The sequence below is a fragment of the Gadus macrocephalus genome, chromosome 14 (genome assembly GCF_031168955.1).
Source record: "Gadus macrocephalus chromosome 14, ASM3116895v1".
NCBI classification, from domain to species: domain Eukaryota; kingdom Metazoa; phylum Chordata; class Actinopteri; order Gadiformes; family Gadidae; genus Gadus; species Gadus macrocephalus.
The window spans coordinates 8,468,064-8,484,449 of record NC_082395.1 but is presented as its reverse complement, the minus strand read 5'-3'; the positions used below and the strand labels follow the sequence as shown (position 1 = coordinate 8,484,449).

The 16,386-nt window shown below is 43.0% G+C and overlaps 1 protein-coding gene across 1 annotated transcript in view; it reads right to left on the bottom strand.

The window, feature by feature from the left end:
• Nucleotides 1–3,126: 3,126 nt before the first annotated feature.
• The window catches only part of zfhx3b (zinc finger homeobox 3b), an 87,248-nt gene continuing 73,988 nt past the window's right edge, over nt 3,127–16,386 (bottom strand). Inside the window, exons 8-10 of the mRNA XM_060072021.1 lie at nt 15,875–15,992; nt 9,914–15,574; nt 3,127–9,685 (exon numbers count right to left, since the gene is read on the bottom strand). Coding sequence (XP_059928004.1) covers nt 7,971–9,685; nt 9,914–15,574; nt 15,875–15,992 — 7,494 coding nt within the window. The 3' untranslated portion in view covers nt 3,127–7,970. The remainder of the gene's footprint in view (nt 9,686–9,913; nt 15,575–15,874; nt 15,993–16,386) is intronic.

Genomic DNA, 16,386 nt, shown 5'->3' with positions numbered 1-16,386 from the left:
TATCCCCCCTGCCAATGATTTATTAAGGGGTGAAAAAAATGAGAGGAGAAACGGAGTGGGCAGGTAAAGGAGGGAGACGGGCAAACGCATTCCCAGCACATATTCTCTTCATTATGAGTGAAAGGAGGGGGGAGGGGATGGCTCGATCATTCAATTACTGCCTGCCGTCAAAGGCTAATATTCCTGCCTGTCAGGGTCCATTCTGGCTCAGTTTTGGTCAGAGTTCCTCTGATGGACCTCATTTCCTGTTAAACAGAACCAGAAGGCGCTTGCAAAAATGGCGACACCTGATCCTATGGCCAGGAGGCGAGGGGAATATAAAGACACCATTTTCCCAAAGCACACTCCACTACACCTTCCTACCACTACACAAAGGCTCCTAAAAAGGAGAGACAATAAAGATATTCTAGATTGTGGCTGTGTTGTGGTGTTTTGTTTTGTCACAAGGAATATCAGTCTGGCCATGGCTGGGCAGAAAAGGATTACCACAAGTGGATGCAGCCTTACGTTGTTCAAAATACAACAGCCAATCATATAAAGAACTATGTTAAGCCTTTGCTCTCTTCAGTTGTGCCCAATCCGGTTGGAAGTAAAGCAAAATCATAGTAACTTCTGTTTATCTTCAAACATTGTGATTGAGTACATCTCGAAGAAAAACTTTTTTATTGCTTTGTCGATTTCTACACTTTCCATGGGCACCGCCATTGTTTAGAAGCTCTGCAGACTGCTGTGCTCCTTGTCAGTCAGGAACTGAAACTTCCTCCTCCTTGCCCTGATTGGTCCTGCCAATTTCTTTTTGGAAGAGGATTTCAACGTGATTGAAACCTGACTGCTCTGCAGAAAGAGACTAAATTAACAGAGTTCAAGATGGTCGCACAATGCTAACTAAGCTATTCACACTTTTCAATAAAGTCGGATGTTTTATTAACAGTTCATCACTAAAGATTTATAATCAGTTGGACTTGTCCTTGAAGCTCACATGTGGTTGAGCAAAAGACATTGCTAGGGTACAGAGAGAGAGAGATTGTGGCTCAGAGCTACACTGATGGGGGAAGGAACAAGTCAAGGGCTCTAGGCATGAAATGTTGAAAGAAGGATTGCCAATGAGGTTCCTCTTCTTCACGCTTCTCGATATTATTTCAGCAAGCCGTCCATCAGAGGATAACCCCCTCGACAACAGACAAAGCTGCTCATGTGCAAAGCTGCCCCGGGTAACTGGGGCCTTTCACTGGCTTATCCACAAATGTATCCATTATGTCCACCGCCATATCTGTCTGGTGACAGAACATAATTTGTAACGTTCATGCAATTCAGAACAGTTTACTGAAATGTCTAAAGTGAAATTGTTCCTAAAATTTTTCAATGTTAATTCAGTGAAGGCGCTGCCTTAAGAAAAATGGCCTGAAAAGGTGTTTTCCTTTTTCATTGGTTACAGCAATAAGGTGGAAATCCACTTATACAGCGAAATGCAGTAGGCGTCCACTCCAGATTGTGTTGTTTATTTTCTAGAATCGAAAGCCAACATGCTAGTTCCATTTTGAACCTACAAAGGGAAAATGGGAAATATTTCACTACTTTAGGTCATTGTTCACCTCCATGTAGTCAATTTACTGAGATTTAGGACATTAATCAATGAATATATTGTTGGCCAAACAGTAACTTTGAGATGGCATTGTATGTGCCCATTGAGTTTACAACTTTATACCATTGTTTGCTATCGCTCATCCGCTCCTTGCAGCCAGATCCTATCAATAGGATGGCTCAGACATACCTCTTCTAAAGAGTTTATTGACCACACATAAATCGCACAAGATATTAACTTAAATATCCACCAGGCCGTGACAATATTGTTTGTCATGTCTTATACTTTATATCTATAATGTAAAATTATATAAAAAGGAACAAAATATAATACTATTATTACAAATATGAAGCTCACACTGAACACTACGGCATTCCCGTGTTTTGTTTTCGTATCACTGCACAACTAAAAGTGATATCCCCTCCAACAGCACAGATTTAGGGGTCTCAACTCGACAATACTTTCCGTATGCCAGGGCCAGAGTCTTTGAGGAATACAATATCTAAGCTGTACATTGGTAGGGCTGAGAGCCAAGGGACCCTAGAAAGATGTCTGTCACACCAATCCCTCACTTGATGATTGACTAAATGTGAAGCACAGAGGATCATAATTAAATATGGCGCCTAAGATCTGTATGGTAGGGCCATGCACCTTAAGGCCAAGAGAGCATGATTTTGAGAGCCCAGATTGCCTGGGGCCTGTGTTAGACTCAGGCGCTAACCTAATTTCACACTCTGTGGCTGGGCCTGGCCTGTTTCACCATGGCATGGGAGTTTTTAGTGCCATCTGGTCCAGGCCTATGAAGGAAGGTTTTCTAAACTGATCAGATTAGGGTGTTTTTAATTCTTTCGAGATGTGCCCCAGCGTGTTAATTGGCTCAACATGGCCAATGGATCTGGCTGACTGCTTGAAATGTGACGGTTCTTTGTGAAAACTCTCCAGAGATTCCAAACGTCAACGCTACCTCTATGCTTGAAGTTTTTTGTTAGTTTTTCCTTTTCATTCAGATCTTCTCCTCCTACAAATATACACAAGTAACCCACAATAGGAAGACACTTTTCATACATTTCATACAAATACTACTATTATTATCAGTAAAAGTTGTATCTATGTTTTATGTATCATTTAGCATGAGGTGAAAATAATTGAGTGAGGAAGCGCAACTTTGAAGGCTAACAAAAACACAGCAATCAAAGAGCAAACTACAAATACTGTATCCTAGACACGTGCAGAGTCATTCAGACTGTCATAATCACTTCTTAACCAAAACTCTGCTTGCTCATCAACGCAGAGGTTTAATTGCAACGTGATTAATCGGCCTTGATCACAGTGGTTTAATAGTAGGGAGAGACACGTACAGGTGTAGCTCATTAAGGTCAACGATGGGTTTGCAGGTAGGCCAGTGCCCATAATGAACATAATGAGATACACCTGTGTTAGCGACTACTCTAGCGCCTCTGTGATAAAGGATTAAAGGACCTATTTTATAAAGGGAAACAGGTTCATTCCTTGTAATCATCCTAAAAATAAGTGAAACCAGCCGATTTATGCTCATACTTTTTTTAATGTATCACAATGAGCAAGAAACATACTTGATGAAATATTTTCAAAGGAGTATATTCAATTACCATCTACAATCAACTTAACTAGGACAACAAGGTTTTGTGACAAAAGTTTCTTTAAAAGTCTGAAGTTCCATGTGGTTTATGTATGTTAGTTTCCATGTTGTTTGGTACAGTTTGGAAATCTTCATATAATTACAGTAACAAAAAAGCTAACAAGACTACAGAATAGAAAAGACATCAAGAACAACATTTTTGGTTTAACTTGCTCTTTTTTGTACATTGCAAGGCTGTTTTTTCTACCCTCGGGTGGGCTGCCTGGAGCCACAGAGCCATGCTTGTGAGGCTCAGAGGAGGAATAAGTCAAGGAAACAAAATAAAGAAAAGAAAAACAAATGCATAAAAAAACATTGTGGCACCAAAAGTCACAAAAGGAACAGAGAGCTCCAAGAAACAGTTCATCTTTCAAGGTGGAGCAAATGGTTTTGGTTGGTTGTTTGTTAGTTTGGTTGTACATTTTGGTTGATACGCTTTTTTTTTGTGTTTCACCGTCTCTTTAAGAAGAATGACAGTGGTAAGGATCGCCTCCCCTTTCTCTGTTGTTCATTCCTCTATTTCCATGGAGTGACGCACAGAGGGGAGGGTGGGCCCTCCTTTTGACTTGAAGAGTTCTACAGGTCAACCAGAGACAAGTACAAGGAAATCAAACAGGTAGTAGCAACGATGTGAATCGGGGAGAAAGTATGCAAGCATCTCTGTCCATCCCGTTCCTCAGTGAGGCAAACGTCCATCAAAGAGCAGAACCAGAGGCAGAGCTTGGGAAACAAAGAGACAAAGGTGGGTGGGTGTGTGTGTGTGTGTAGTTGGTTGGGGGAGGGGAGGGGGGGGGGGGGGGGTTGCAGCTGGGGCCACTGCAGGTTCAGTTTAATCGAAAGACGGTCCTCCCTGTGTCACACGTATTCATTGGTTCAAGAGTCCTTTCCCATTGCAGAGATTTCATTATTCAAATAAGGAGGTGACATTAAAGCTGTGGTAATCCTGCCTTTGGCTCCTGTGCCCAGTTTTGGTGTGCTCCCAGCCTCTCATTATGTCCACTTTACAAGATCTCCAAAGCTTTCCCAGAGTCATTTTATTTTCATTTGTCTTCATCTCAAAACAAAAAACAAAAAACAAAAAAAAAGATGATGCCTTGTTTTAAATATATCTATCTGTATACAGGTATACGTTCATTTTCACAGTGGGCAAACAAATGACCTCTACAGCAAACCCTTGTCCTTACTTGCTCTGTAAATGTCCATTAAATCAAGTCTCCCAATTTTGAGACAGTGGATTTCAGTATCCACTGAAAGCTATTGTGCCACAATAAAATATACACATAATCATTTTGGGCACGGCTCTTTTTGTTCTTTTTGTTTCAGCTGCATAAAGCTTTGGCCACATTTGTATTCTCAATTAAAGTAAAAACTGCTCAGTGCTTCGGTATTATCTTTCTACTCATTTATCGTTATTTTAAATTTTAGATTTTCTAAATTTCCATTTATTCTAATAGTCAAGGTATGTGTTTCAGTTGGTTTTGGTGTATAAAGTACTTACTAAAATAATAGATGCTGGCTCTTAAAACACACACACTGACGCATGCGTGACGTGCACACACTCACACACGCACACACTTACACACACTACAAAAGATTGTGACAGATAAAGTGGCCAGGTCATAGAATACAATGTGTTTGCATTTTTGATTTCAGTCAATCCAATTCAAGTTAGTGTTAATTTAAGTGATAAGTAATCAACTAAAATGTGATCCCAAAAAAAATAAAAAATTATACATGTCTAACATTAAACAAAAATCAAGCAAGAAACTGTACATTAGAATTCTCAAAAATAAGAAAGTACATATGAACAATATTTTAGAGAACAGGACTTAAGAGAAGTGGCAAGCTTCCACACTAAATGAATACAATTTCAAAAGCATGCTGAGGTGTCAGCATCGAATCACATTGCTCTTAAAAACGTAACACTTAAAACACAACTCTGAGATCGCGCAAAGGATTTAATAGGGCAATTTCACTCCGCTATACATTTGTGGCCAAAGAAAGGGTTCTTAAAGACATTTAAATATTGGTTTTGGTAAAAAGAAAAGTAAAGTAAAGTGGGTGTTCTTTGAGACGGTATGAAGCATATCCATACCCATCATTGTGTGGTGATCGACTTCTTTGGACATGAAAGCGTGAAATACTATTTTTGAATCAAGGGAAACCTTCCAAAAACCTCCTGCTATTTCCATACATAATGCTTTGGAAAGAAGATATCCCTACAAACCTGTAAGCCTTTATTTTGCACGAAAGTGGCACCCTTCAGGCTCCTGGGCAAATGACAAGTGGATTTCCAAGGAATTGGCAATCACTTGCAAAAGGCCCCTAAAAGAAATTCCTTCTGAGACTAGTTGCAAGTTGACAGGCATGGTGACACAACTCATAAGACGCATCAGTACCAGATGTATTATATACATTTTTTGGTAACCACTATTACTTGCACGTGAGCAAGAACCTTAAACTGGATGGATGTATTCTGCCAGCACAAAATGACATATCTAGTTCACTTTGTTTAGCAACCCATGATGCTAAATTTACACAACAGCTTACAGTCACTTTAGAAGTTAGCAAAAAAATATATCATGACAATTTAAAACAATAAAATCAGTCCTTGCGTAAGAAAAAAAAATCCATTGTGATATTTGGAATGCACTGTTCTTTACAAACGTTATAGATCATTGGCTTTAAACATTGGTCTGTTCAAAACGAAAATCTGCAAAATGTCCATTGGAACATATATTCACAGTCTTCAAAGTTCCGTTTTTGCAACAAGAGAAAGAAAAAGGTGTCACAGAGGCAGGAAATTGGTTTATTGTTTTAGTTAAAGCTTCGCCAAAAGCAAAATGACCATGCATCTAGTTACTTTTTTTCTTTCAAAATACTACATTAGCAGCAAAACGTACGTCTTCGAAGACCAGACCTTATACATTTTCTTAAAAAAATGGACTTTTGAATGTGACATAAAAGTCAAACAAAGATTAATAACCTTTATCTTACAAACTGCAATGGCTCTGTAACGGTGCTACTCCACAATGCAGGACAAGGGCCCTTTTTGGTTTTTGGTATTCTTGGTATTTACGTAAAAAAGCCACCTGTTTGCTTGCAAAGAAGCAAGAACGGCAACTCTGATGCGTACCTCTTTATCTTTTTAAACTTTGTTTCCTTTCCTAAAAACAGCAACAAATTCTCAAGTATAAAGAAGCCTCTTTCTCATCTTTATGCACCAATGGTGAAAGTGTTTAGTCTTTGGATTTTCTTTTTGTTTAAAGCGTGAGAATTATTATTGGTTTCTTTTTTCATTTTCATTCATGACAATAAAATAAAGGTTTAAGTGAAATTAAAGTTGGGAAAGACTGTAGCCACACTACGTGAACCTGTTTTGTAGTGTATAAGGAGCAGTAGCTTTCTTAATATCTACAGAACAGTTGGAGCAAAAATAAGTGCGGAAAAAGAGTAACAATTTCGAGTGAGAAATAGGAGTGAAGACAGGGATAAGTGCACAAAGATCATAAAAAAAAATGAACACTTCATCCAGGACCTTTTTCTTATTAGTAAGTGTCATACCAACTGATCCTTAGAACTGAAATGATTTTAAAACAAAGGATCCTGCCTTGCCAACGATGGGCATTTGGGTGAACATTTGCCCTGAAGCTGAGACTAAGACAGAAATAAAGTTTAGATAAATTACCTGTCCATAATCTAGTCTATTGGAATGACCAAGACAACATCAAATGAAGCGTCTTAAAGTTGGACAATACAAAAGCTAAATGTACACAGTTTTTTTTCATTCTACCATACTGTTAAATTCAGTTCCAATGCAACAATCTACTTAACACCAAAAATGTTCATATCTATAATAAATACAGAAAGTTTTTTTTATCATCAAAAATCTTTTTATCGCCCATCGTGTCTGCAATGCTCCCTATGTCTGGATAATGAAATTGATAATTTCCCAACCTTTTAAAGCACAAATGTCCAATCAGACAATTAACTATCCTTTTTGAATGCCCAAAAACTTGTAATTTTAAGATAATTCATTTGAAAACTTTCTGTTGTTAAATCGAATTTTTCTAAACAAAAACTGGTCATCTTCAGTCAGAAGGTGTAAAACATGAATTTCTGTAACAAAAAAAAAACATCTGTGAGCTGTTGACCTGAGAATAAAATAGACATTACATTATTCTATTACCTTTGCAAGCCATTGGTATCTGAATGCTTAAATAGCATGAAAAACGGATAGACTATTCTCCCATACAGTACATACTGGCTTTTTTGTGTGTGTGCTATTCAATAAAAAATAATTATATTTATATTAATAACACAAAAAAAGGGATAGCTTATTGTCTTATATTGTGTCAAAAGGGATTATGGGCCATATATCAACTTCAAAGGCAGTCCATTGCCATACAGTACAGCTTTCACTCCATCATTACCCAAAACCTAATTGCAGTGACTTTTGTTTTCTATCCTTGTATATTATTATCATGTATTTCAGTTGACAGAAAAAAAAAATGAAACCAGCATGTTGATATGGGAAAACAATCCACTAACATTACAATTTTTGGTTACAAGCTTTGGAATTGCAGTTAGTCTTTACACATCTTTTTTCTGAAATTGGTTTGTATACTTTTAAATGTATTTTAACATTGCTGCTTTTTTTTTTGTTTTTTTCCGTTTGTGTTTTTTTTGTCTTTTGTATTTTTTAAATATTGTCCATCACTGAAAGCTCTTTTACAATCTGATGGAGTCTGTTCCTACACTAGCAAGATTACTACTACAACTACTACTGTCTTTGACACAGCCAGGCTGTTGTGGCTCCTCCGTTGTCCTACCCAGCCTGTCTGCTGACTTCTGACTGCTGTCAGAGTCAGACTCGTCTGTAAAGACGTCTGTTGGTATCGAGGTCTGAACTCCTGAGGTGCTCAATGAACTTGAGGTAACCGTTGAAGGGGAGGACACTGAAGGAAAAGAGGCGGAAGAAGAGGAGGGAGTGGCATTGGGCTTTCCAGCTAAAGCTCTAGAGAAAGGGGCCTGGGACCAGGGTTTACCGGCAGCTGTGGTGACGAGCGGTGTCGTAGAGGATGAACACAGGGAAGAAGGAACGGCAGAGGATGGCATGGTGGATGTTGATGTTGGCGGGGTAGAGGGGCTGCTGATGGGATGAGTGGCAGACTGCGAGGTAGATGCGGTGTTAGGACTGGGGAAGCAGGCTGAAGAGTGAGGTAATAAACTAGTAGCGTGCTCTTTGGCATTTCTGGCTGACCGCTTGATTGTTCTGTGTTTGTGCAATGCCGACTCCAGGTGTTGACTGAGTGCTTTCTCCCCATCCAATGTGGTATCACAAGCGAGGCAGTCATAGAGACTCCCAGACTCTGCGCCACTAGGGACACGCAGCAACATCTCTTGAAGGTTTGCCACAGACTGACCGAAAAAACAGATAGACTTAAGGTGGGTAAGGGCTGCTTCTTCCTTGGTGAAAACTGCTTGACACTTGCGGCAGGCCAGCTTGAACTGTACCTTGGGGACTATGTACTGGTCTACGAGGGAGTCCACAACTTTGCCATCCATCCCTTTCTTGTCTGAGGGACCTTTATTGTTGAAGGAGTTTTCGCTATGGGATTTGCCTTTATGCTCCACTGTCTTGCTTGAATCTTTGGAAGATTCTTTGCGATCCCCCGAGGGTTGAGAGGGGGCGGGGGTTTGGCTCGCTTTGGGTTGCTGGATCTGCTGAAGCTGCCTCTGCTGCTGCTGTAGTGCGTCCTGTATGCTCTGCTGATATTGCTGGTAATGCTGCAGCAGTGACCCTGGTGAAAGGCCCATCAATGCTTGTGACAATGTAGGGTTGTATGGAAATAGGCTTTCCATACCATACATTGGCTGCAGGTAGCCTCCTTGAAGAGCTCCAGACATTTGAGGGGCATAATAGGGGGAAAAGCCAGGCATGAAGTAGGGCAGGAACTGACTTGTGAGGAGGGCTGTGGGGTCGGATGCCAATGCAGCCTGCAGTGCCTGAAGCTGGGCCGGATCTACCACATATTCCATACCAGGTGTAGGCATAGACGTAGCAGGCACAGCCGTGTCTGGTTTCTCTTTCCTGGCACTCGCAGCTGAAGTGGAAGGAGCTGGGGTGCTTCCGGTTGAAGAGGGTGTTGCCGACTTCTCCGCCTTTTCCTTGGGCTTCTCCTTCTCTCTTGATCTCTCAGGGTCACGCTCTTTGGGAGGATCAGGTCGGGGGCCTGTCGGGACAGCTGAAGAAGTGGATGTAGATGTGGAGGTTGAAGTGAGGCTTGAGTGGGAGACGGATGTGCTGGTCTGCGCTGGACTGGATGAAGCCAAGGAGGATGAAGAGGAAGGCTTGCTAGGTAATCCAGATGTGGGTAAACTAGGTGAGGGAACACTGGCACCAGGCATGTTCAGGATGTTTGTAGGTTTCGGAGGAGTTAAAGCTGGAACACAGGAAAACAGAAATAGGTTAATGCTGTTAAATAATATTCAATGCTTTATCTACTTGTCAAGCTTATTCGTTTTTATCGTATTATTGTCTCATCTATTTTTTAGCAATGTTTTGGACAATGCACATGGCATTTGCACGCATGGCTAATGGCTCAGTTAATTTTTTTTGGGACACAGATTGTACTTAATATCAGTGGATACAGCAGCAATGTCAGCCTTACCTGAATTTGAAGAGTTAAAGCTGGGAAGAGAAGGGCTACCAACCCCTGGCAAGAGAACAGGTGGCATCCCTGGCAAATTTGGATAAGCAGACTGCAGGTTCAGAGCCTGCATTGCCGGGTTATCAAACATCCCTTGCTGCGTCATTGCCTGCTGCTGTGCAAGTCCCAATACTTCATTTGCTTTCTTAATGCGGTCCATTTCTTGTTGAGCCATTAGTTGACGGACTGTGGCAGGGTCAAAGTATTCTTTCTCCTTCTCTAGCTGACTTCCAATGGTATCCTTAACTTTAGAGATGTGTTGCGCAGAGAATATGTGGTCACGGACAGAGAGGCGAGCACTGTACTTGATTCCACATAACGGGCATTCAGTCTTAGGGCCCTCATAGGATGTGTGATTTATTCCAAAATGCTTGGCCATGCTGAGCTTTGCCTTCTTCTCTTTTGCTCTGGCATTTTGAAACCACACCTGCACCACCCTCTTTGGTAGGCCAATGTCATTACCAAGTACCTCACATTCAAGCATGGTAGGAGTCCTATAGTCATTAAAGCAGGACTTGAGCAGTTTCAGCTGTAGGTTTGTCATCTGAGTTCGGAAGCGTTTTTGCCCAGGGCGGTCTCCACTGTCAATACTCCTGTTGCCTGAAGCTCCTGGGCTAGGGGAGCAGGGATCGGCCATACTTGAGGTCTCGCTGTAATCAATGATATTCTCATTTTCATAGTCCTTAGCATAATAGCTTGTGGCTGGACTTACCAGGCCAGAGGACATCTGGTCATCATTTTCAATGAAGGGGGCTGGACCCCCGATCTTAGACATATATTCGCCACTATTTTGGCCATGTTTTGTGTCTGCACTGTCATTGTCAGCATTAGCTTCATCACCAGTGGTTGTGTCTGTGATGGCTGTGTTCACTGAAGAACAGTCATCGTTGTCAAGTTTACTCGGGTCAAAGTTCAGGTTTACAGAGGACATGGTTGGGCTTTCAAAATCCTCCATTCCCTCAACTTTGATGGATGAAGGGCTCAACAGGCCCCTTGGAGACAAATCCATGGATTTACTCACTGGTGACAGTGAAGAGCTTTGTCCATCATTGTTAGCTACCGCAAGTTGAGAGTAGCTTGAGATATCTAGTGGATCCATCTTCAATTGCAACATATCTTGTTCAGGGAGCATGCCAGTCAGAGCTAGATTATAGCCGGCACGCTTTGCCTCATGCCAGTGACGGGAGCGAATGTGTGCTTCAAGGGCAGTCTTTGCTTTGAATAGAGCTCGGCAAAAAGGGCACCTACGATGGGCCTGAGCTGGTCCTACTGCTCGAAACTGTCCTTTGCGTTCCCTGGCTCTAGTGTTTTGGAACCAGACTTGTACAACCCTCTTCTTGAGTCCAACTTCATGAGCTATGTGGTCCAGCATTTTGCGTGTTGGATTTGAATCCAAAAGGTACTTTTGATAAAGAACCTCAAGCTGCTCAGGAGTAATTGTAGTCCGAAGGCGTTTATCTCTGTGTGGCTCCTCACCACTGTTGTTGCTGTCATTCTCCCCTGGGCTAGTGCCTGCTTTCTCCTCTAACTTCCTTTTCAGAGAGTTCATGGTGGAGGTGGGAGTAGATGGAGAGGTTGCAGAGCTGCTTGGAATCTGTGACATTGCACCGGAGAGTAGCTGACTCGCCAAGAGAGGATTGCTGGGATCAAATAGCATGAAAGGCATGTCCATTGGACGGTCCAGGAATTGAGGGTGAATGAATTGGTTTTGAACGGAGAGGAAATGTAATTGCTGGTGTTCTTGCCAGTGCTCAAATGAGGGAAAGCCAATCTTGCACTGCTCACACTGGTAAGGGATCATCTGCTGTGCCAGTTGCTGGGAGGCGGATGAGAGGTGTTGGTTAAGGCTCATGTGAGAGCTTTGAGAGGGTGCCTGACTTGTCAGAGAAGCAGAGGAGCTACTCTGGTGCTGTTGGTGTGAGAAGGAAGAAGACGAATGTTTGGTGGCTTTAGCTGTTGTTTGACTCTTCTCCTCCCGCTGAGACCTGTGATGCTGTGGCTCAGATTGGGGTGGATGGATAATTTCTTGCTTGATAGTAGTTTGGTTTTCCCTTAGATCTACAGACATTTCAGGTAACTGTTTTGGCTTTTCATCATACAGGTTGGACGTATTGGCAGGGGATGCCTCCTCCTTCTCTGCAGAAGGTAGGTTGGAGAATGCCGAAGTTGAGGGTGGGAGAGGGCAAAGGCTTGAAGAGGAGGGCATTGGAGTATGGCAAGATGAGCCAGAGGGGGTATAGTATTCATGTGAAAGATCCATTGAATCCTCGTTTTGGCTGTCATATTGCCCGTCCTCATCTTCATCTTTGTAGCACAGCTTCTTTTGATGTTTTATTAGGTCAAATATACGCTGAAATACTAGGCTGCACTTCTTGCACTGGTAATTCAAGTTGGTAGTGCGAATATACCGATCATTGGATAACTCGCGCCTCTCTCCATCTTTTGCACCATCACCTTGGTTCTCGTAATTCTTTCTCGCCTTCTGACGAGCATTTTGGAACCAAACTACGATCACACGAGTTGGAAGGCTGAGTAGGTTGGAGAGCTGTTCAAACTCATCATCTTTTGGATAAGCATTGGCATCAAAGAAATCCTGAAGCACTCTCAGTTGGTAGTCAGTAAATCTAGTTCTAGAAGACCTCTTACTTCCATAGCATTCATGTTTCTGAGGCTCAGGGGATGGGGGTTTTGAGTCAATTTTGGTCTCCTCTAGAGTTGTTATCGGAGGATTGTTGAAATTATAGGGCGAGTCTTTGTTCCGCTGGCGCTCCTTAAACAATGTGTTTCTGAACCAGTGCTTGATAACTTTTTGAGGAAGTCCTGATTTGTCCGCCATTTCTTTAATCTGGTCTTCATTTGGGGAGTTGTTGATATCGAAATACTGTCGCAGGACCCTAAGCTGGTCATCTGTGATACGTGTCCGAGGCCTCTTGTTCTGCTGTTGCTGTAGCATTGCTGGCGTGAGCTGTTGTTGATAAAGCTGGGCCAGTTCTGAGGCCAGGCCTTGCTCAACAGCTGACATCTGAGGCAAAGATTGAAGAGACATGGACTGCATCATTAGCGGTGAAAAGAGGGGAAGCTCCATTTGCATCTGCATCTGTGCCATGGAAACTTGAGGCTGTGGGGGAGGTATGGTTGGAGGTGTGTGGGAGGCAGCAGAGACAGGGATATTTGGTGTTGGTGCCCGCTGTGGAGGTGGTGGAGGAGGGGGAGGTGGGGGCGGGGGTGGTGGAGGAGCAGGTGTCGTTTCTGGTGTCGGGGGTCTCAGTGGATAGAGCTTATCATACTGCTCTCTGTATTCCTTAGCAAATCTCTCGAGGGATCGAAATGGAAAGAAGGCCTGGTGGATGTGTTCCTGGTGACTCTTTAGAATCAGAATGTTTGAGAACAATTTGCCACAGGCCTCACATTCTAGTTTCTCTAATCCTTCACTGGGGTCCACTCTTGTTATCCCACTTGGACCATTGGAAGCGGCAGCTCCAGGTGCAGGTAGCTTTCTTTGAGCTTTCTGTTTGTTTTCATTGTATTGAATCACTAATTCAAACCCAAAGTTCTCCAGTAGGGCTTTAGTTGCATTTCCACGAGCATCTGAAGCAATCCTTGGAGGAGGGAACCCAGGGTCATGGTTTGTATTTACTGAAGACTGTGCTGTATCCTTCTTCTCTCTTGCCTTGTTGTCCATAGAGTCCCTTTTGACGTGCTCCTCATTTTTTTCACTAGTGTCTCTATCTCGGTGCATTTCTCTTTCTTTCTCATGGTTAGAAGAATGCTTCTGTTTTTTCTCAACCTGTTGAAGAAGAGCAGCATTTTGTTGTAGCAGAGCCATCTGTCCTTGAACCTGTTGGTGCGCCTGCTGTTGCAGCTGTTGCTGTTGTTGCTGCTGCTGCTGCTGCTGCTGCTGTTGCTGCTGCTGCTGCTGTTGCTGCTGATGTTGCTGCTGCTGTTGTTGCTGCTGTTGTTGCTGCTGCTGCTGCTGCTGTTGTTGTTGCTGTTGCTGCTGCTGCTGTTGTTGGTGGTGGTGTTGTTGTTGTTGTTGCTGCTGCTGCTGAAGATGATGATGCATTAGCTGCTGCTGGAGACAACTTTGCTGAGCCTGTTGGGCTGAGTTCTTTAGGTCCTCCAGCAGGGAGGAAGTGGACGAGCCAGCCAGACCAAGTGCCGAGCTACTGAGGTTGATCTCAGGATTAAGCTGGAACTCTGCTCCAGGGATATAGAAAGGGAAGAGCAACTGTTGTTGTTGCAGAGGGAGGAGAGCATCAGTTGTCATGGGGAAGTGTTGCAGAAGTGCAGGATTAAAGAGCTGTGATTGGATGAGAGCAGCTTGCTGCTGGAGCTCTTGTTGGAGCTGGGCCTGAGCTTGGGCTTGAGCCTGCACCAACTGCTGCTGCTGCTGCTGAAGCTGCTGCTGTTGACCCCTAGCGGACAGCATGTCTGCAAATTTCTTCTTCTTTACCTCTTGATTCTCAGACGGCGACGAACGGCTCATTGAGGAATTACCTAGGCTTTCCATTTTGTGGGAGTGGCTCATGTGGTTCCCGCCGTGAAGATTCAGGGAATTATGCGATCCAGAAGAGCTGTGGTTGCTAGAGCTTGTCGTTGTGTTGGTGGCTGGACTGGGGCTAGGCGTGGAAGTGTTGATACTAGATCCACTTGCACTTGATCCAGCGCCTGTTGCAGAGTTAGTGCTGCCTCCAGCTGCTTCAAGCTTTGCCGCCCGGGCTTTGGTCTGGTGCAGGACAGAGCGCATGTGTATCTCAAGAGTGGAACTCTGGCTATAGGCCACGTTACAGGTGCTGCATTTGAATGGCTTGTTGTCAGGACTACTGGTGGGCTCAGGTTGACCGGTGGTGGACTCCTGAAGGGCCCTCTTCACTTTATGCAGGTGGGAGACCGAGTTATAGTGAACTAGTAGTATATTCTTTTGTGTGAATGACTCTTTGCATACAGTACACTTAAAGGGGCGAGATGGATCCAGAAACTTCTCCATCGTAAAGTTGGGGCCCTTCCTGAATGGCAAGGCTCGCTTAGGTTCAGATCCACAATCTTCCATCAACGAGCCCGAGTCACTACCGGTTGGGCTTTGTTTTTCTTCCAGGTCACTTTCCTCTCCATCTTTGTCATCGTCCCCGAGGATCCCATGCTCTTCTCCAAGGGATGGGTCACCCATGACCATGAGATCTCCATTCATTAATAAGCCGCCATAGAGCTGCTGTATGTCAGATTCACTCAGCTCTAGATGACTGGTTTCCAAATGTTTCTTCAAGGCCTGCAGGGTTCTGAAGCTGCGTTGGCAGAGGCAGCACATCGTGGCTGCCCTGATCACATGGTATTGAGAATGGAGCTGCAGCTTTTCCACCGTCTTGAACGCCAGGCTGCATTGGTTACAGCGGTACTTGTAGACATGGCGATCCGAAACGGGCAGTTGGGGCCTCTTATTGTGGACCTCGTTGAAGTGCTGCTGTAGGGAGTTGGAAGACTTGAAGACTTGGTTACAGCCTTTCTTCCAGCATAAGAATCCAGTGGCATCGTCCCTCCCTGTCTGTTGCTCATCTAAAGGTAACTTGTGAGATTCACCAATTTCAGTTGGCAAGACCCCCTTTTCTGGCTCCGCATCTGATGCATCTGTCAATAAAGAAGGACATTCATAAGGCATCTACTCAATTAAAATAGACTAGTTATTATGATAATAACATTTTCAAGTCATAAGAAATATGAGTTTGAAATGTAAGTTGTTTATTGTAAATGTGTCCATGTATCCTTTGTTTTCACACATACTTGTCTGTTTATCTTTTGCATATAATAGGATGTTGTTTATTCACAGTTACAGAAATCAAGCTGAAGACTTGCAGCTCACAAATGCAGCATTTGTAAAACAAATCGTAATGTCTAAAAAAAGTAGCAACTAGTGTCACTAGTACTAACCCATTTGTTTCTTGAAGTCCTCAGCGTTGGATGTCGACTGCGAGGCACTTTGGGCCTCCCTGTCTGGTCCCGGTACAGGTATGAACATGCTTGCTGGCAACACTTCGCTTGCTGTGACCTGGAAGAAGCACAACAGAATTCATATGAAAAATCATCCAAACAAATCTATAGGTTCCTTTGTTAATACAATTGCCACATTGGTGAACTGTAAGGTGAAGCAACTGTTGCAATCGACAAAAAATGTTTGTGAAATTAATTATTAGAAAATAAGAGCATAAACAGACAGACACAAACACACACACACACACACACACACACACACACACACACACACACACACACACACACACACACACACACACACACACACACACACACACACACACACACACACACACACACACACACACACACACCACTATAATACATTTGATTTTCCATGCCTTAGATTTCAGCTTTGATCATTGGCTGTGTTTTGTCAATCAGAGTTATTCCTCAGCCAATTAGTGACT